The sequence below is a fragment of the Eleutherodactylus coqui genome, chromosome 11 (assembly GCF_035609145.1).
Source record: "Eleutherodactylus coqui strain aEleCoq1 chromosome 11, aEleCoq1.hap1, whole genome shotgun sequence".
Lineage (NCBI taxonomy): Eukaryota > Metazoa > Chordata > Amphibia > Anura > Eleutherodactylidae > Eleutherodactylus > Eleutherodactylus coqui.
Window position 1 is genome coordinate 32,316,483 of NC_089847.1, and position 22,861 is coordinate 32,339,343.

The 22,861-nt window shown below is 42.7% G+C and overlaps 1 protein-coding gene across 1 annotated transcript in view; it reads left to right on the plus strand.

Annotated features, from left to right (window-relative positions):
* Positions 1-2,767: 2,767 nt before the first annotated feature.
* VAT1L (vesicle amine transport 1 like) overlaps positions 2,768-22,861 on the plus strand; it is a 78,068-nt gene continuing 57,974 nt past the window's right edge. The window contains exon 1 of the mRNA XM_066582539.1: positions 2,768-2,985. Within this exon, the coding sequence (XP_066438636.1) occupies positions 2,768-2,985 (218 nt within the window). The remainder of the gene's footprint in view (positions 2,986-22,861) is intronic.

A 22,861-nucleotide genomic window follows, 5' to 3' on the forward strand; every position in this document is an offset into this window, starting at 1 on the left:
AAAATTTTAAAAAATACATAAAATCATGTTTTTTTTACAACTAGAGAAAGAAAAAAAACTACAGTGTGTTTGAAGACAGACGAAAGTAGGTTTTCCTGCTCCCAGGCAAAGATTCAGTTTGGCGCCTCCCTTCCCTTTGTGGCCCACAGTGGTAATAGTACTGATCCTGTGGCCCCAAGTAGTAACAGTATTCCCATGTGAACACCACAGTACTACTGCCGCCCCAACTCCTATAGTTTCTGCCAGCACTGTGAATTACACTATTAATGCTCTCACACAGTTCCTGGTTCCTGTCATTGCGCTGCCAAGCTGGCACTGGGTGCATCTTCAGTTCTCTTCCTCTGTCACATCTTCTCTGGTTCCTCCTCCTTGAAGAGAATGGAAGATGTACGGTATGATGTAAGAGACCAAGATTTGTATGAGAGCATTATTAACCCCTTAGTGACCGGCTTATCGTGTTTTTAGCTCCTGCAGCTGCAGGACATGTATGAAGGGAGATCGCGGGGTGATCTCCCTCCATATATCGCGGGCACTGGCTGTTTCTTACAGCGGATACCCGCTGGCAACAGCACCAAAACGCCGCGCAGCTCATCGGGGATGTTAACCCTTTAAATGCCGCTGTCAATTCTGAGATCGCAGGGAGCCATGTGGGTGTCATGGCAGCTGGGGGCCTTCTGAAAGGCCCCAGTGCTTTCGTAGCAGAATGCCTATCAAGCCAGGCCTGTGGGGTGGCTTGATTAACTGCCTTCCCGATCGCAACATGATGTAATGCTATGGCATCACATCATATTGCAAGAGCAATCAAAGCATCGCAAGTTCTTGTCCCCTCTGGAGACTATTAAAAGAAAAAAGAAAAAAAGTAAAAATTGAGATCAATAAAGTCTTACTGAATAGATACTTACTTAAAAAAAGTAATAACAGCTTAAAAAAATACCTTTGCCATATTTATAATAAAAGAATCCAATTAATAAAACAAAAATACATATTTGGAATCGCTGCATCAGTAAAAGCCTAATCTATCAAAGTAACACATCTACCCCGCACGATGAACGTCATCTGAAAAAAAAAGAAAGAATGCCAGAAATACGCTATTTTGGTCACCCTGTCTCCAAGAAAAATAATGCAATAAAAAGCAATCAAAATGTTGTATGTATTCCAAAATGGTACCAACGCAAACTACAGGACGTCCCGCAAAAAATGAGCCCTCGCGAAACTATATCGACAACCCCCCACTGCAGACAAGGACACCGTATATAGGCTCGGCGTGAAAACCGAGCCGATATACGGTCGTCTAAATAAGCCCTTAGTTTGGCATCATAGTAATCGTACTGACCAGTAGAATAAAGTTATCGTGTCCTTTTTTTTGTTTGTGCGCCGTGGAAACAAGATGCACCGAAAGATGGCGGAATTTCATTTTTTTTTTCCATTTCTCTCCACTTAGAATTTTTAAAACGGTTTTCAATACATTATATGGTACATTAAATAGCACCATTGAAAAATACAACTCGTCCCGCAAAAAACAAGCCCTCATACAGCGACGTCGATGGATAAATAAAGGAGTTACGATTTTTTAAAAGGGGGGAGGAAAAAACGAACATGGCAAAAAAAAGGCTTGGTCACTAAATGGTTAATGTAATTTATAGTGCGGCAGACAGTATTTGGGGGAGGAGGAAAAGTAGACAGGCGTAACTGTCACAGCGGCCCAGCGAGGACAGTGTAGTAAGGTGTGGCTGCTGTAATGACGAGCGCCGATCAATGAGATCAGTGTTCATTTATTTCACGCAGGCTGGTTTGGACTCCATTGGAGCACCAATCATTTGCTCCCCATCATTGTTGGCTGCACATCATATGGAGGGATGCGCAGTCGACAATGCTAATTTTTTTGTGCACATGAAAGAGGCAATCACCCGATGAACAAGCATTCACATGGCTTAAATGCATTGTGCTAAGTTACAAGTGGATAACCTTATGATCCATGAGGTTCCAACAACTGGGACCCCTACCATCCCGATAATGGGGGTCCAGTCGACCCCCTAGTGCATGGAGCCACTGCTCCATTCACTTCCATAACTGTGCCAGAGATAGCCGAAATGCTTGAGCTCAGTACTATCCAACACGGTCATTTAAGTAAATGGCGCAGCAGCGCGCCTGTGGGACCTCCACTCCATTCACTCAGGGACTGACCTGACCAATGTTCTCCGGATTGTGGGGGTCTCATTGGTCGAACCCCCCACTGATCATAAAGTTATTCCCTAGATAGGGGATAACTTTATCACGTGGCACACCCCTGTTAATGATTGGACAAAAGAAACATTCTTGCCCAATCATCAGGCTGCATAAAGGGCCCTTTAGAATCAGTGGACTAGATGTTTTCACAGATGACGGAATAGAATGACTATAATGTTCTAGGATTTTTTTTAAATATTATTTTAAGGGGTGATTGCATAAATTAATTTGCCATGATTTTTCAGAACTATTCTCTTCTACAAGTCATGATATGTAAATATTTCCATCCGATATTCAGCTGTCACTGTATACAGTTACCTAGAAACATGCCCATATAGGCGACAGTGGCCGACATGACACATTCAGTCCCCACATCCAGGCTCCAGCGCTATGTGTGGAGTGTGCGCGCAGCAGTGCCCGGGAAGCAGTGAGGCGGAGAGCTGTACCGCGCCGCTAGAGCGCGCATTACGGTAAAGCGAAGGACCAGAGCCTGGAGCCGCAGCGCAGCCGGAGCATCATCCCATTCGCAGCGCCGGGAGCCATGGCCAAGGAGCGGCCGGAGAAAGCCGAGGAGACCGAGCAGATGATAGAGAAGGAAGGAGGCAAGGACGCGGCCGAGGTGCCAGGAGGAGCCGCGGATGGCAGGGACATGAGAGCCGTGCTCCTCTCCGGCTTTGGAGGGCTTAACAAGCTGCGGGTGGCCCGGAAAGTGATGCCCGAGCCCCAGGATGGAGAAGTGAAGATCCGGGTGAAAGCCTGGTCCGGTACCCTTTATGAAATACATCCCATTGAGCATGCATTCTGGGGAGGGGAGGGTTAATGCAATAGGGCACCCCACCCCTCATACACAGGTGTTTAAGGGTAAACTTGAAATCACTGCATGGTAACAGAAGGGTTAAATGGAAACCATGATGGGAGACTGCAGAACAGCCTACTGCTGGAAGGGTTAACTAGGATGCACCTGTTGATGGATATTGGAAGAAAGACTATTGCTGGAAGTGTTAACTGAATGGAAGCCTGGAAATGGAAAGGTTATTTATATAGGCCGACCCGGGAAGGGTTAATTAGGAAGACCGCTTGACTATTAAAAAAAAACAAAAAACTTAAGTAATGGGCAGCTTAAATAATGGAAGGGGTAACCTTTTAGCCTGGCAATAAAAGGGTTAACCGGAAAGGCAAGCCAAAGAGTCTAATTGGAATGGCAACCTAAACAATAGCAGTGTTGAGCCGTCAGCTCTGGGCAGTGAAAGGTTTTACCGGACAGTCTGGTAACTGAAGGGTTAACCTATTAGTAGAATTAGATTAATTAAAGGCACATTAACCGTGGTTGGACGGAAAGACACATTCACAATAGAAGGGTTAACTGAAGAGCAACCTGTTGATGGACTGGGGAACATAGAGGCCAAAACAGTACTGAAAGGTTTACTTTGTCAACTAGTCCAGCAAAGGAAGGGTTCATTAGGAAGGCCGCATGACAGCAAGAAAAAGTTAACTGATGGTCACTGGACAGCTAGTCTGGTAATGGAGGGGTTAACCAGGAAGACAAGCCAAAATGTCTAATTGGAATGGCAACTTAAACAATGGCAGTGTTGGCCTATCAGCTTACTGGGCAATGGAAGGGTTAACAGGACAGCTAGTCTGGTCATTGAAGGGTTAACCGTAAGACTAATTAAAAGCCCATCCACAATGGTTGACTGAAAGACACGTTTACAATAGAAGGGTTAACTGAAGAGCCACCTGTTGATGGAAGGGTTAATGTAGAGGCCAAAACTAATAATAACAGAAGATTCGATTTGTCAACTAGTTCAGCAAGGAAAGGGTTAATAGACCACCAGGTACCTGTAGTGATAACCAGGAGAAAGCCTGGTAACTGGATGGTTACGTAGTAGGTAACGTGTTAACTAGTTAGTGCCCTGATCATGGAAGGGTTATAGGGAATTCTCTCTGGTGGATGAATGGTTAATTACAAAGAGGGTTTGACCATAGATGTACAAGTCTTATTGAATGGGGATGGGATCAGCCATGTAAAGGTTAACCAGGGCTGTGGTCGGGGGGCGAAGCACTTGAGGGGGGTCTTACTATTCACAGACCACACCAGATATAACTACGTTATATAACTGCTGGTGACAGACTGTGACTATTCAGCACCTGGGTGGCTCCCGGATGGGATGGTCCCCAGTAACATCGCCCTCACTCCACCACCAGCTACTACCCTGTTTCCCTGAAAATAAGACATACCCTGAAAGTAACACATAGGATGATTTTCCTGAATTTTTGAGGATGCAAAATGATTTTTCAGGCTTTTTGAGGATGCTTGAGATATAAGCCCTACTCCAAAATTAAGACCTGCTAACAGTTAATTTAAAAAGTCAATGTAAATAGTGTCCAGGCAGCTATACATGTAAAAAAAAGTTAAACCTTTTTGAACAAAAATTAATATAAGACACTGTCTTATTTTCGGGGAAACACAGTAATAGTAACATGTTGCTATACCATCAGGTTACAATGTGTAGCGTTCGGTTCATATCATCCATTGACTGAGTTTTATGTCTGTTTTTTTATATGACTGACCGATAATCCAGAATGTTTCATCATCTAATATTTCCCACGTCCTGTTAATAAGGGGTTAAGGAAATATTATTGTATCATTCTGAGAAAATCAAAGCACAGGCTTCTGTTTATTGTTATTGTGTTGCCTATTTTTCATTATTTGTAGCAGTTTTACTCATTTTTTTTATCATTCCATCCCTCAAAGTTCCACATTTCACAGTAAATTCCGCATCTGGAAACTATGTAGCGAGCAGATGATTTGCTGCCATTGTGAGGCCTTCGTACGCCGCTGAATATAGATGCGCCTTGCAACTTTAATTGAAGAGACATCTACAAAGTGATGCGCCGGCGCCGATAGGACAAACCTAACTGTTACTATGATATCTTATTTTCAGGAAGTTATGTTACTATGGTGACCGGATCTTGCAAGATACAAAAGATGCTTCGTCTCCTGGTAATTAGTCCCGCCCGTTTAGTCAGGGTGGAAGTATACCGATGCAGCAGAGCTGAGTCTGCCCTTTGCGTTAGTAAGGCCTCTTTCACACGACCGTATGCGTTTTTACGCTTACCGCAACGTGGTCAAAAATCACATGAATGAAGAATAGCCGTGATCAAGTCCCGAGCTTTAGCCGCGTTTTCTCGTCCATTTACACGGGTGGCTGCAACGTATTAGCAAAAAAACACGACGCAGCCCGGAAATCCCTCAGTTGGCATAAATCCTCGGAATTCCTTCTAATGCCTAAGTAGAGGCACCTGTCATGTTTTAGCAGCGCTGGCCGCTGCTAACGTCCCTCCTCTCTTTGTTAGGCCCCCATAGAAGTCTATGGAAGCCACCAGCGTATCTCGGCAAAAAAAAAGGGCAAGACGTATCATTTCCGGCCACCTATAAAATCGACCGTCATATTCGGTCGCAGATGTTTTATCCTTTGGTAACAATTTTAACCCTTTCCAATCCACTGTCTGACGTCTAAAGACATTCTGATTGAAGGCTGTACCGCTCTGATGTCGGAAGACGTCCGGCAGGGTATTCTTACTGTATATTACTGGCCGCTCTGTTGTCGAGGGCCTCTCCATCATGTCCCATACCGCAGTACTGGCAACAGCCAGCAGATGGCGCCATTGTAAAATGGCAGAGAAAGAAAGCCCCCCAGGAAACCCTGAATCCAAAATTGGATTGCAAAGGGTTAACGCAGCCAAATATATGCAGTCATGTGAATAAGGCCTAACAATGATATCATAATGTGTTAGGGCCCATTCACATCTGCATTAGGCTTTTCTGCGCAATTACGTCTTTCTGTTCCATTTTCGGAGCAGAGGAACCAAATTAAATGTTTCTTTTTTTTTAATCACTGCTTTCAGAATAAAAGTTTGGCCATCTGTTTGCTTCCATTTAGTTTCTGTTATTTTACTGAAACAGAGTAACATAGTATGTAAGGCCGAAAAAAGACATATGTCCATCCAGTTCAGCCTATTACCCCCAATGTTGATCCAGAGGAAGGCAAAAAACCCCAATAAGGTAGAAGCCAATTTTTCCCCATTCTTTTCCTATACAGCGGGTGGTCCGCACGGTTTACCGTCGGACATGCGCAGAACATTTTTCCTGCACCGTCGCTAGGCAATGACGCGGGTACCCGCAACCTATCCGAAATGTCATTGCCAAGGAGCCGCAGGTTGGACAGCTTCCATTGACTACAATGGAAGCCGTCCGTGCAAAAATGGAACCTGCTGCAATTTTTCCTCCGCAAGCGAAAATCGCAATTTATTTCCGCTCGTGTGGAGGAAGAAGCGCTGTTACTTAGCATGTTGCGAACAATATTTGCTGCAGATCCGCGGTGCAGATGCCCACCGTGAATTCAGCAATGCGAATCTGTTCGTGTGTAGCCGGCCTTACCAGTAGTGCGAGAACAAAAAATTGCCTATTTTTGGAAGATTCTGTTTCAGGATCACCCATTATTTCCTATGGGAGCCAAAAAATCTGCATTGCGCTCGCATGTGAATGCGTTTCTTAAATTTCTATTAATAAGAAACAGCGTGATTTTCGCACATTTTCTCACGATTTTCTCACAATTGCAGGTAAAATCGCAGGCCTACAGGTGCAATATCAGACCGTTTCTTTGACCGATATCGCACTTGCCCCTGTAAATACATCTTTACTGAGAGATCAAACAATGAGGCCCGAAAGAATTAAAGGACAGCCGTCAGCGTCCCTATAGCTACGCGGCAGGGATCCTGCCGTGGGAGATATTCTATATATACCTCCTCCGCTGCTCAGCCTTGAAATCCGCTAGTAGCTAGCATCATACTACTTGAGCCTTCGATCAAGAGTCATGGGAAGGGGTTGATGATTGCTTACTGCAGAAAACAAAGGAGCACTTACTCTAGTGTGTAGTTACATATGGCATGTAGTGGTTTGAAACGCAGATTTCGGCGCTGCGGAGGAAGTATGTACAGCCTGTCCCCATATCCGCAGCCCTGCAGTGATACTAGTTTAGTCCTTTTGAGAAGTATTCCAGGATTCAGCATCAATGGCCTATGCTTGTGCTAGGCCATCATTATGTGATCGGTGGTGGTCTGATCCTCGGGACCACTTGTGGACAAAGCTCTATCTGTAGCACTTCAGCACCGTCCATATCTACTGCTGTGTCTGCTACTACAGTTTCGCTCCATTCACTTAGACTAAGGGCCCTTTTACGCAGAACGATGATCATTCAGTTTATTGCTGGATCATGTGAAACTGAAAGATAATCATTCTGTGTAAATGCTGTCAGCGAATGAGTGATGAATGATACTTTGTTCGCTTAGCGTTCTTCGTTCAGTTTATGCAGGCATACAAATCAAATGATGATCCGCCTGTGCAAATAGTCAGTCTTTCATCTATGAAGGACTGCCTGTTTACTCTGAATGGAGGCTGGCGGCTGGAAGCGATCTCCGGCGTGCTTCGCCTCCATTTATCGAATGACTGCTCTCTGCTTTCACACAAGAATAATAATCATTAGAACACGTGTGGGGCTCTCAAGCGCCTGACAGTCATCCCATGGAAAAGGATCCTGAGTTAGACGACTAAACAAAATCACTTCATTCTGCACTAACTAGTGAGTTTTCCGGTAGTCACACATTGACGCCCTATTCTAGGGAAAACCCCTCGGAATTACAGTACTTTGTAAAAGTTTTAGGCAGATGTGGAAAAAATGCTGTAAAGTAAGAATGTTTTCAAAAATAGTAGTGTTAATAATTTTTTCATCAATTGAAGGGGTTTTTCGGGGCAACTGTTAGGTGGATTCACAACTGGCTGAGTGATTGTACTCAAAGAGTGGTCATAAATGGCTGTACATCCAAGTGGAAGAATGTATCAAGTGGGGTAACACAAGGCTCTGTCCTGGGCCCAGTGGTGTTCAACATTTTTATAAATGTTCTGGAGGAGGGAATTGAGGGGAAACTCATCATATTTCCCGACGACACAAAGCTAGGAGTGATACTAGAGACGTGAGAGAGAGGATTCAAAAAGATCTAGACACGTTTGAACAGTGGGCAGCGACTAACAGAATGGTGTTTAACAGGAAGAAATGCAAAGTCCTACATCTGGGCATAAAAAAGTGAAAACATATACAGAATGGGAGGAATTGAGCTATGTAGCACATGTGAAAATGACTTAAGTATACTAGTAGATCATAGACTGAACATGAATCAACAATACGATGCAGCAGCAAAAAAGGCAAACACAATTCTGGGATGTATTAAGAGAAGCATAGAGTCTGGATCACGTGAGGTAACGATCCACCTCTACTCTTCTTTAGTTAGACCTCATCTGGAATACTGTGTCCAATTTTGGGCACCCCATTTTAAAAACTACATAGACAAACTGGAACAAGTTCAGAGAAGAGTTACCAAGATGGTAAGCAGTCTACAAATTATGTCCTCTGAAGAACCGTTAAAGGATCTGGGAATGTTTAGCTTGCAGAAGAGAAGGCTGAGAGGAGACTTAATAGTGGTCTACAAATATCTGAAGAGCTGTTACAGTGCAGAGGAATCAACCCTATTCTCATCTGTAAAAGGAAAGACTAGAAGCAATGGGATGAAACTGAAAGGGAGGAGACACAGATTAGATATTAGAAAAAACTTTCTGACAGTGAGGGTGATCAATGAGTGGTACAGGTTGCCATGGGAGGTGGTGAGTTCTTCTTCAATGGAAGTGTTCAAACAAAGGCTGGACAAATATCTGTCCATGATGATTTAGTGAATCCTGCACTGAGCAGGGGGTTGAAACCGGTGACCCTGGAGGTCCCTTCCAACTCTATCATTCTATGATTTAGTGAAAAAGAATTGCTTCCTGTCACCATCTTTCGCACCCCCCCCCCCCCTTTTTTTTTTTGTAGCCCATGTTTCCCTATGGAGCCTTCATTTGTGTTACATCACACTGAAACGCAGTTTTCATGTGGTGTGATGCAACTTTTTTTAGTAGGAAGTCCTACTGTAAAAAGCCCTAAAACAAGCCCTATCTGCATTTTAAAAAAAAGTGTGTGTGTATATATCACCTAATAGGCACTGTCCAGCTCCACCGCACTTTTCCCAAAGCTCTCGGGCACTTGTTTGAAGTTTTCTGGCAGAGCTTCCTGGTCAGGAGCTTGAAAATCCCCGCCTCCAGGAAGCGCTGGCTGTGATTGGCTGAGCTGCGGTGCCCGAGAACCAATCACAGTCAACGCTCGATGAACCAATCACTGCCAGAATGGCAGAGTGATATCTCAGGATCGGTGAGAGTTTCAGCGGTCAAACCACCACAGATCAGCAAGTTGTCCCCTATCTTGTGGAGATGGAAATACCCTTTAAGGGCTGAAAAAAATTTGCTGGTAAATATTCATGTGCTCAGATGAGGAGCAGATAACTTAAGTGTAAATATCCGACTTATCTGTTGAGCAATATGGGATCATTCGTTTTCTGCTTAGTCACTTTAATCTGGGTTACTGTTGCCATGGTAACACTGGAAATTCTGTCAAGTTTAATGTTGGTAAACGACTTGTTACCCCTTTGTTGTATTATTCTGGGCAGGAAGCCAGGAATGTGCAGATCACCGGATCACTTCCATTTTTTGTGACATGCTTTTAAATAAACAATAATTGTTGTAAATCTCTTCATCAACATTGTTTGTAGTAAATAAAGTGAATGGTTTATTATTCACCTACGATCTAGATTTCACGATTAATAGAGCCTGACAGCGTAGGGTTAAACATTATTTCCCATAAAAATTTGCTCTATGCGAAATGTTGAGCAACTGTGAATACTTGTTCCGATCTTCAGTGGCATCCACAGCACTATCTTTGAATTTTTTTTTGGGGGGGGGGGGCTTCTGAGCTCACAAGTTGTAAGACCCCCTGCTGGTTCAATGTCTGTTCGAAGCATTATTAGCTGATTTGACTTTTAGGTGGTGGAGTGTTTTATGCAAGGTACTGCTGTAGTAGCTTGGAAGACACAACTCAGAAAAATATTAAAGGAACACTTAAATAACACATCAGATCTTGGTGAGTGAAAGATTAAAATCTTTACTGAAATAAATTGTGTAATTCAATAGTCAATGGAAACCAAAATCATCAACCAATTGAAGGCTGGATTCCAAATCATTCAGAAGGTCAATTAGCGGAAATTTCCTCATGGCAACTTGTAATGTGACTCAGTAGTATGTATAGCCCCCATGTTCCTGTATGCAGTCCCGATGTCATCTGGGCATTCTTCTAAAGATACACCAGTGGTGTCCAGGAGGTTCTTCTGTCAGGCATCGAGGGGGTTTGTAAATTCCACCTCCAGCAAGCGATTGCTCTGATTGGTTCTCAATCAGCCAATCACTGCGGCACTCGATAAACCAATCACAGCATCGTATTGAATGGCTGTGATTGGTTCTCAAGTGCTGTGGCTTAGCAAATCACTGTGGTGCTCGATGAACCAACCACAGCTATTTCATACGATGCTGTGATTGGTTCATCGAGCGCCACAATGATTGGCTTATTGAAAACCAAGCAGAGCAATCACTTTGGGTGATCCCTCTGCACTGTGACAACCCTTCAGATATTTGTAGACCGCTATTAAGTTTCCTCTCAGCCTTCTTTTTTGCAAGCTAAACATTCCCAGATCCTTTAACCGTTCTTCATAGGACATGATTTGTAGACCGCTCACCATCTTGGTAACTCTTCTCTGATCTTGCTCCAGTTTGTCTGTGTCTTTTTTAAAGTGAGGTGCCCAGAACTGGACACAGCATTCCAGATGAGGTCTGACTAAGGAAGAGTAGAAGGGGATAATAACCTCACGTGATCTAGACTCTATGCTTCTCTTAATACATCCCACAATTGTGTTTGCCTTTTTGCTGCTGCATCACATTGTTGACCCATGTGTAGTCTATGATCTATTAGTATACCCAAGTCTTTTTCACATGTGCTGCTTAGCCCAATTCCTCACATTCTGTTCAAGCTTTTCTAGATTTTTTTGAATCTTCTCTCTCTCTTCCCTAGTGTTAGCTATCCCTCCTAGCTTTGTGTAGTCAGCAAATTTGATAAGTTTCCCATCAATTCCCTCCTCCAGATCATTTATAAAAATGTTGAACTACACTGGGCCCAGGACAGAGCCTTGTGGTACCCCACTTGATACATTCTTCCACTTGGATGTGCAGCCATTTATGACCACTCTTTGAGTACGATCACTCAGCCAGTTGTGAATCCACCTAACAGTTGCTTTGTCAATCCCATATTTGGTAATTTTTTTAATAAGTATAGTATGAGATACTTTGTCAAATGCTTTACTGAGGTCAAGATATACTATATCCACCCCATTTCCCTGATCAACCCAGTCGGTGATTACAAGACAGGGTCTTATTTTCGGGGAAACACGGTAGCCATCACCTGGAGGTTTGTGTGACCCTCCAAGGATATGCTTTCCCAGAGCATCATTGATCCACCACCACACTCGTCATGTTGAATGCTGCAGGCAGCATAATGTTCACTATAGTATTTCCAGACTCTTTCACATCTGCCCCATGTACTCAGGGTGAAGCTGCTCTCATTTGTGAAGAGAACTGAGTGCCAGGTGTGGATTTGCCAATTCTGGTGTCCTCTAGTGAATGCCAACTGAGCTTTCAAGTGCCTTAATGCCAATCTCATGGAGACTATTTCCGAAACTTTGGTCAGGAACATGTAGACCAGTAGCCCGCTGGAGGTCATTTTGTATGGCTCTGGCAGCGGTCCTCCTGTTCCTCCAGTCCTGGTGCTGGGTTGATGCCATTCTACGTCCCATGTTCTGGTATCTGGCCCATGTTCTTGAGACCGTGCTGGAAGACACAACAAACTTTCTTGCGATGGAGGAGTAGGGCTGTATGTGCCTCTTGCTACTACTAGTGACAATGATGCAACCAAAACGCAGTAGAGAAGCATGAGCCGGGAAGGAGACAAAGAACAGAATTGTCTCCATTCCCTTTCTGGGGGTGTCTTGCTGTCACCTTTCCGGCGCTCCTGTTGTCTCTTTAATTTGCACCAAAGCAGGTGACATTGATTGACAATCACTTCCTGAGTGAACAGAGTGATATTCCTGAAGTGACTTATGACGTGATGCACAAGGGTCCCCCTAACTTTTTTGAGCAATGTATAAGCACGGCTAGGATTCTCCCATAATGCAGTCCAGTAGATAAATTTACATCTTAAAGGGATTTCCCAGTGAAATACTAATAAATGACCTATCATCAGGACAGGTCATCAATAGTTGACTGGCCGGGGTCCCAGTCAACCATAGCTGATTTTTTTGCGGGGTCAGACGACTATACACGGCAGGAGCTGACCCCGTGCCCTCTGCAGTGGGAGCTGGCTGTATTGGTGGGGATCAGTGAAAACGCCATTCCCTGCTGTTAGCCACTTACATGCCGTGATTCATGTTGATCTCAGCATGTAAAGGGTTCACAGACGGAGCATGCACTCTCTGTGATGTCATTGCGGAGGGCCCATGGGTTGCCATTGATTGCTGTCCTGGTCTGCCATGGTATATTATTACAATCTATAGCGATAATACACTGCATATAGACATACTGCAGTGTATTACAGTGATCATGGGTTTAAGTCCTCTAATGACCTGTACAATAAATTGCACAGCTTAAAAAAAAACGGAGGCAGAATGCTTATTTTGTTCATTTTGCCTCCCAAAAAAAATGCAAAAAATTATGATTTAAAAAAAGCCATATGTACCTCAAAATGGTTCCAATAAAACAAGTCCTCACAGAGCTCCATCAATGGCAAAGTAAAAAAAGTTATGGGGCTTTGAATGCAGTGATGCAAAGAAATAAAACATTTCGAAATAGAAAAGGGTTTTTATAAAGCAAAAAAAAAGAAAAAATATATATATATTTTAATACAAAAATTTTTTTTGTTAGTATTGTTGTAATAGTACCAACCTGCAGAAAAATCATTAATGTCATTTATACTGCATGATCAATGCTGTAAAAAAAAAAGGAGAATTGAGACGCTTTTCCTCCCTCCCCCCCCCCCCAAAAAAATGTTATAAAAGTTATATAATGCATTATATATACCAAAAAAATGGCACTTTTAAAAATGGCAGTTTACGACGCAAAAAACAATCCCACATACGGCCATGTCGACGTAAAAATAAAAAAGTACAAATAATAATAATATGAAAAAATATATTAAAAAGTTATGGCTTTTGCAAAGTGGACATAAAAATCGTCCATGTCCTTAAGGGAATTTCTCCAGGATGCTGGCTCTATCATCCATCTCTATTGCTCGGTTCAGCAGAGATTGACACTTTGTCACCTACCCGTACAAGTCCCTACAGCGAGACAACCTCTATAACATGAGAGAGGGGATTTCTTTGGCGTCAGTTTATCATCTATTTCTGCAGGTGTACTTCATATGGGAATTCCTTAAAACCTGACCAGTAGGGGGAACGCAGGACTGGAGCGGAGCCTTGCTTTGACGAGGATGTGCGTATTTTGGATGAGTACATTTGTGACGTACATTTAGATTTCCTCTGTGTTTTTTTTTATCTTTTATTTTTATCGTATTTTTACTCAATTCTACGCTTTTTTTGACTGCACCAAGCCGCAAGGATTTGTGTGACTCATGCTACACGTTGGAAGCGAAATGCCAGTGATTATACATAGAGTAAATGATGTATTGGTATGAGTCACGCTCAGCCATGCTAAATAGTCTGGACGGGCGCTTGGGTTCCAGCTGATTCACTGCTGCTTGATGGGAACATGCTTGAATTGAAGCACTGGAGCGGAACTCGGCCATTATTGATATCAGGGGCTTTACCAGTCCTTCACTGCGGAGTGGTGTGGGGGCTCCTTCATGCTTTGGGCTTCCCTTTACACTTTTTTAAAGTTTTTTTTAACTTGCTAATTGGCTTCCCCTGAGATTATCCTTAGTGCCATACCTCCCAAGTTTCTTAAAAGCAGAAGGGGGCAGCAATGTACAGTGCACTGCGAAAGATCATTATGGCTACGGCTTCACCCTAGTAACACTCATCTATATATTTATAAAGACGAAAGCCCTCACTGACTGACTGACTCACTGACTGACTCGCCACTAATTCTCCAACTTCCCGATGTCATAGAAACATGAAACTTGGCACAAGCATAGATTATTTCCAAAATAGGAAAAGTTAATGGGTCTCAACTTGATTATTTAATTCTAGCCCAAAAAATCTAGCGTCCAAATTTTATGTACGTAATCTAATTCTCTCACTTCCCGATGTCATAGAAACTTGAAATTTGGCACGAGCATTGATTGTGTCTTATATAGGAAAAGGTAATGGGTCTTAACTCGATTATTCAATTCTAAGTGCAAAAGAATTAGCGTCCAAATTTTACATATGGAATCCAATTCTCTCACTTTCCAATGCAACAAATAATTACACAAATTTGTACCACACAAATGTGAAATTTGCCATGACCATTCTTTGCAAACTAAATATTGGAAATTTAAAGGGTTGCAACTTGATTATTCAATCCTATGCATAAAAGTAAGTGACCCCCTATGTAATGTAACTAATAACACACATCTGTACTGCAAAAACCTGAAATTTGGCATGACCATTCCTATGTTATGTAACTAATAACATATCTGTACATCGCAATATATGAGACAGTTATCTTCTCAGCAAAACAAAACGCATTTAGAAATATGAGTATATACTGACAGGAATAAAACTGTCATATGTATTGAAAGGCTATAAAGTACAAAAGGAAGTGGACATGGACTGCTGGGATGCAGTATGCCTTGAAGTATAACAAGGGGCTGCAACCTTCAGTCTGGGTAGGAAATTTGAATAAAAATGGGCGTTACCTTTCAGGGTAAAAATGAGGACAGTGTGTGAGGTGGCACATTCTGTGGGGTGATATTTTCACATACAGTCTGAGATAAATCTCTCTCCTATCTGCCTATACACAGAGGAATCTATCTGATCTGTGTGTTATAAGCAGCATGTGTGAGGTGGCACATTCTGTGGGGTGACCTTTTTACATACAGTCTGAGATAAATCTCTCTCCTATCTGCCTATACACTGAGAGGAATCTATCTGATCTGTGTGTTATGAGCAGCGGGTGAGAGGTGGACATTCTGTGCGGTGACATTTTCACATACAGTCTGAGATAAATCTCTCTCCTATCTGCCTATACAGTGAGAGGAATCTATCTGATTTGTGTGTTATGAGCAGCGTGTGTGAGGTGGACATTCTGTGGGGTGACATTTTCACATACAGTCTGAGATAAATCTCTCCTATCTGCCTATACACTGAGAGGAATCTATCTGATCTGTGTGCTATGAGCAGCATGTGTGAGGCGGCACATTCTGTGTGGTGGCATTTTCACATACAGTCTGAGATAAATCTCTCTCCTATCTGCCTATACACTGAGAGGAATCTATCTGATCTGTGTGTTATGAGCAGCGTGTGTGAGGCGGCACATTCTGTGTGGTGGCATTTTCACATACAGTCTGAGATAAATCTCTCTCCTATCTGCCTATACACTGAGAGGAATCTATCTGATCTGTGTGTTATGAGTAGTGTGTGTGAGGCGGCACATTCTGTGGGGTGACATTTTCACATACAGTCTGAGATAAAGCTCTCTCCTATCTGCTTATAGAGGAATCTACACCAGATAAACACCAGTACCAAATTAACTCGGGCGAAGCCGGGTATATTGTCTAGTATTTATATGTATGAATTTACTACCACAGCGCTTTGCAGTCCGTGGAGAAATGAACTCCACATTGCCATGCAGTGCCACAAATCTGACGATCCAATCAGGATGCCAGTCAGCAGGGACGTACATAGAAATCATGGGGCCCCATAGCAAAACCTAGAATTGCCCCGCCCCCCTCCCCTTATAAAACAATTGTATTAGAGGCAGCATATCTATAACGTGCAGCAGCTCAGCTCTAGGATACCTCTAAATAGTGCCTTTACCATATAATAATCAGATACCAGTTCTACACAGTGATAAGATTGCAGTGCAGTTATCTCCAGTGATCACTGCGACGTCTTCTGATTTTTCTTCTTTATCGGGGTCTAGATGATCGTGAAGATTTCCTTCAGCCACGACTGGTCACTGTCCACTTTTAGCACCCTGCCACTACCCCCAATGAAGCTCTCAGTAACCCCCCAGAGTACTAATGTTCCCGATGTGCCCCCCACCGCCATTATTATTGTCACCTCTGTGGTCCCACAAAACAACAGTGTCCCTTTTTGTGGCCCTGCTGGATAATGGAGTCCTCTCTCTATGGCCCCACAAGGTAATGGAGTCCAACAGGTATTGGAGTCCTGTGCTGTTGGACATTTAAGGGTAGGGGGAAGTGAGTCAGTGGTAGAAAAGAGGAAAGAACCATTTAACCCAGGCCCCCCCATGTCCCACAAGCCCCATAGCAGTCACATGTTCTGCCTTCATTGGCGGCACACCACTGCCAGCCAGCATGTCTGCTCCAGAAGAGCCTGCGTAGAAGTTGCACTTGTTAATTCCGCTAAATGCTTGGCACTTGTACTGCATGGGGCGCCCCTTTTCCAACCCCATGATTGGATTTTCAGAATTCCTTTCAGTGGGTTATCTTGTGACATTTAGTTTAGCATTATTAGAGTATAAGATACTGTGTTTTATCTCAAAGGGACTAGAAAAAGAAAATTGCCAAAGATATTGTCAGCATCTCTACATATGAGGTCGCGGTGGGCAATGGCTGTACATAGACAGTTCAACTAAAGCCCAAAATTTGGCTTTATTTAAAGGGAACCTGTCACCCCCTAATGCAGTATTCCCACCACGTTACCAAATATATATGTATTATTGCTCAGTAGTCCTGCAGACATTTGTTACAGTAGTTTATTGGACTCCTGCACTGTATGCTAATTATCTCTCAAGAGTCTGGTGGGCGGTTCTGTGCTATGAAAGTGATATTTATCCTCAGACCCCTTCCTTTGACTGACATGGATGATGTCCCCTTCATCATTCGCAAGCTGCTGGTCATCTCTAGACACGCAGAGTAATGGCTCATTCACACAACTGCAATTTCACTGTGCATTTCACATGAAATATATGGCTGTGTGATATGTGGTGAATGCAGTCACATTAGCGTCTAAACGCAGCGTGTAGATACGCACGTGAAAAAGATTATTTTCGTCAGTTGTCCTTAAATACGAGATCAGTATCGGGGGCAGATTTACTAATCCGAATAGTAAGACAGTGTAAAGTCAGACCGGGCAGTCTACAGATTCACCAAATCCATCACAGCAGATATTGCTAGGTGATAAATTGGTTGCATCTTTAGACACTTTTGGTTGTACTAAAACTTTTGGACAAACTTTTGTCTCACGTGTTGCATCTAAATCATGCCTCTAATTCACCAAACCACATCGCTTTCTGTTACAGCATGCGCCCATGTCAAACTAAGTGCAGAAAGTGTCTACACCGCATAATGAATGGCAGGGTGCAAGGCGGATACACCTGGTTTTAGTTGCATATTGAGCCATCAAGTTTGGTAAATCTCCAACAATGCTCTTTTGGACCAGGCGGCTCTCCACATCATTCTTGGGGTTCTTACCCACTTGCGTTTTTTTAACGCTGCGATATCGCTGCATTTTTTAAACACGACTGTCAATGTGACTTTGTGATGTTAAAAACGCATCACACAAAAATCGCAAAGCACAAACTTGAGATGCGTTTTACCTAGAGAGGAGCAAACGTACTCGTTTCGAGTAATTACTCGATCGAGCACCGCGATTTTCGAGTACTTCAGTACTCGGGTGAAAAGATTCGGGGGGCGCCGGGGGGCGGGGGGAGGCGTGGCGGCGCGGGGGGTAGCAGCGGGGAACAGGGGGGAGCCCTCTCTCTCCCTCTCCCCCCCCCCCCACTCCCCGCTGCAACCCCCCACTCACCCACGGCGCCCCCCGAATCTTTTCGCCCGAGTACGGAAGTACTCGAAAATCGCGGTACTCGGGCGACAAAGGGGCGTGGCCGAGTACGCTCTCTAGTTTTAACATTAGAAAGCCCCACTGACAATCGTGTTAAAAAAGTAGGTAGGAGCCCTTATGTGGCTTCCCAGGTGCTGACTTTTAGGCCGGTGTCACACGGGTGTAAGCGCATATTTGCACATGCATATGCGTGTTTTACTGTACTTTTTGCAAACACAAATCATGTGCATTTGCACACGAGAAAAAAAAAAACGTGCAGCCATTCATTTACAGAGAGAGGCAGGGAAGTAGTACTATGTGATTTATGCCTACATCTTCTACATGGTGAGGCAGGGAGGTAGTACTATCTGTACTTACATTATTTAGAAGGAGATATAAGTACTATAAGGAAGCACTATCTGAGCTTATATTATTTTCAGGGTGAAAGCACTATCTGTACTTACATCATTTAGAGAAAGGTAGAATGGTAGTACTATCTGTGCTTACATACTTTATTGGGGTAGAGGAGGAAGTACCAGGAGAAACAAAGAGAGAATACAAATGTGTCCACCTTTAACTTGGCTTGAATTTTGTTTATGACTCTAATTTCTCATGATAAGAAAACAATACTCAGGCCATCCAGTAAAAAAAAAAAAAAGTCTACGGTAAAAGAGCCTACAGTGATGGATGGCTGATGAATGGTGTCTGACCCATCATGGGATAAAACAAACTGGATTGACTACATGGCTTTGTAACCGCAGCCTTGCTGACTCCATCCCGATTCTCATTTTTTCCATACTCCCTTTTCTTCACCTGGATGGCTTCCAACACTGTGAAATTGGGTTGTCCTTACTCCTCACTCTCCATGGGTGACATCGGACTGTCAATGAAGTCCTATGCCACAAAAAGAGCAGGGAGGACTGCCTACTTGACACATTGAGAGCGTCAGAAGAGCTTAAATGCACAACTTCTTACTTCTTATCACACATGGTCTATATCAACAGACAACCAATCTAGTGCCAAATAAAAGGCGGGACTCCAAGGGGGCGAAATAATGCAAAAATGGGATTACTGAGCTATAGAAATACATCACCTGGCCAGATGAATGTTCTGTTGGGAGGGGCAGAATTTGGTGCAAGCTGGTGGAAATGGAGTAATGGTGGGGGGAATGGCTTCTTGGTACACCCTGGATTCTTTAATACCTGTCAATGGACATCACAATGAACTATTATGGTTCTGAAAGCCCTAGGAGGTCCAACATGCTACTAGATGGGGTCTCTAATAAAGCGACTACTCAGTGTATAGTGCAAGAAGGACAAAGACCAGGGCAAGAGATGCCTAATAATAGTATAAAGTGTTCCAAGTGTTTAAATTGCAGTTCTAATCGGGGTGTGTTGACTATTTATTAGTTAGGAGTATACTAAATATTTGCATGGCGGCTGTGGGCAAAATGTATCATGATTTGTGGAAATGGCATTGCATTGTGTTTTTTAAATATCTTTAGTCTCCGTGTCGGTAATGTAGGCTTTAATATACATAACTCCAAAAAGATTAGGAGAGACAGACAATAGTACACAGTCATGTTGCCATGGTGCCAGCGACTTTATGAAAGCTGTTTAACTCGCAGCATGAAGATCTGCTTTATCCAGGCTTCATCTTAGAGCAAAACTAGCTAATAGTGGAGTTCATACAATTACCTGTTACTGTCAGAAATGAATCGATACTTATTCTATGTACAGTCCCCGCTGATTCTTTAACCCTTTCCAATCCACTGTCTGACGTCTAAAGACATTCTGATTGAAGGCTGTACAGCTCTGATGTCGGAAGACGTCCGGCAGGGTATTCTTACTGTATATTACTGGCCGTTCTGTTGTCAGAGGCCTCTCCAGCATGTCCCATACAGCAGTACTGGCTCTAGCCAGCAGATGGCACCATTGTATAATGGCAGAAAGAGAAAGCCCCCTAGGAAACTCTGAATCCAAAATTGGATTGCAAAGGGTTAGAATGTTTAAAAAAAAAATTGGGGGATTATTTGGCTCTTCTAAAATGAGACATTTTGACATCTGCCATAAATCTGATTGGATTAATCCTCTACATATTTGTGCGTGGACCAGTTAAGGTTTAAAGGCAGTGGAAACCCTCTCGGGTGTCAGCTCTTTTTACTTAAATACATGCATTTTAGGCTAACAATCATTTTTGCAATAAAGTTACATTAAAATGTTGCACCGTTTTGTCTTCTGCAGCTTCTGCGTATCGCTGTATATTGACACCGCAATCTCAATAGAAGATCTGTCAGTGAGGCTGGAATGACAGTTTAGTTTTCAGCCCTTATCTCTTCTCTTCTATACTTTGTATCAGCTAATTCAAGACCACAACAAAGATACATTAGGTTGTGTTCATCAATTAGCTGCTTAGAAGGTGCAGGAGGGTAGAGAGCAGAGGGGAACCAAGCCGTCAGTCCAGCAACACTGACAGATCTCATGCTGAAACTTAAAGCTAATTCACACGGGCGTATGTGTTTTCGGTCCATGGAATTCAACGTGTTTTTACTACATTTATATATGCATAATTGATACCATGTTTTCCCGAAAATAAGACAGTGTCTTATATAATAATTTTTGTTCAAAAAGGTTTAACTTTTTTACATGTATAGCTGCCTGGACACTATTTAAATTGACTTTTTAATTAACTGTTAGTAGGGCTTAATTTTGGAGTAGGGCTTATATTTCAAGCATCCTCAAAAAGCCTGAAAAATCCTTTTGCATCCTCAAAAATTCAGGAAAATCATGGTAGGTCTTATTTTCAGGGTATGTCTTATTTTCAGGGAAACCGGGTATGCATGCATTTTTTGCACGACATTAATAGACAGTTTTGGTCCATGATTTGGAACCAACATGCTGCGATTTTTTTATTTTTATTTATTTTTTAACACACATAACCTACGCATTTTCTGAATACCCCAATGCAAATTGATGGGGTAAAAAAAAATACACACGTAATGCGGACCAAATATATTCCTCTGTGAATGAACCCTTAGACTGTAGTTTTTATATACAGGGATATTTAGAAGCTGCAGAAAACAAACTGTGCTACATTTTTAACTTGTCCAGCTTTAAACTACTGATGGTCTATCCTTGGGATAGGCCACAAATAGTAGATTGACAGGGATCCATACCGAGCAGCTGCTTTGGCAGGCTGGAATGTTCATGGCTGTAGTACAGCTCCATGTTGTAGCACATCAGACCTGAAACCGGGGTATCGGCAGGGGTTTCGGATTACAGACCCTCACCGATCTAATATTAATGGCCTATTATAAGGATAGGCCCTCAATTGTTTAAAGCTAGATAGTGCCTTAAACATTAGCCTTCTTTCTCATAGGCTCATGTATTCAGTGGGTTGCCCTATTGCACATAATGAGTAGAATTATTCCCAGGGAAACCAAGATGTGATGGCTCCTGGGAAAACTATAGTTGTGTAGGTAAAAATGGCCACCTATATAGAGATCATTAAAACATAATGTATTAAGCAATGAATAGCGATGAGAAAAAATGGGATACTATAAACTTTGCTGTTAAACCCTATTGTGAACCCTAATAACAAAGGAACACTCGCCCTGAAAAGTGTGATTCCCCTGAATGGAACCCACCCCTGAATCACACTATTAAGCCCTAGGTCTTTCCAAAAGGGCAAAAGAGGGACATGCATACAAATAAGAAAGATCTTCTATTTAGATGTTTGATCCAAAATAAATATTTTATAAGTCGTACACGGTCTCAAATCAGTAGTATAATAGGTTTCAAATATCTGGGCACATAACCACAAAACAGAACATATTGAAATATTCATGACAATCTAATACACCTAAGCATTAATCATAATGACAATAGTAGTAGATCAAATATAACAAATGCATCAAAAGAGTAATCTCAATGGTAAAAGAAGAAAGACATCAAAGCTGAAATCTATCCAAATACATGACAATCATGTGATCAATCGTCCAAAAGTCCTACATTTTCCATCCATAAATAAATAGGGTTAATCAAGGAACCACCAGACAAAGTGCCATGGGCAAACAAAATCTTAACTATGTTCACAATATATCACAGAGACCGTCAAATAATTAATTCATAGAAGTGACAAAGTGTCATGTAAGATGACCATTATTCATATGGTAGAAAGGATACGAGTGTGTTAAATAATTACTTATATTATATATGGCAAACCCCAATGAAATATATAGTACTTAGAGATGAGCGAATCTACTCGGTTCGGGTGTTTTTGAACTCAAGCACCGCTTTTTCCGAGTAACTCACTACTTGGACGAAAAGATTCGGGGCGGCGCCGGGGGTGAGCGGGGTGTTGCAGAGGGGAGTGGGGGGGGAGAGAGAGAGAGAGTTCCCCCCTGTTCCCCACTGCTACCCCCCACTTCACCACGCCGCCCCCGGAATCTTTTCGTCTGAGTAGTGATTTACTCGGAAAAAGCGGTGCTCGAGTTCAAAAACACCTGAACCGAGTAGATTCGCTCATCTCTAATAGTACTCAATGGCATCAGGAATGCTACATAACTAAGCCAAGTCTAGAAAACTCCATAAAGATGAATATACATAAATAGATTCTGTAAAACAAGAGGAAAGATAATAGAGGTGAATATACTGCACATAAATGG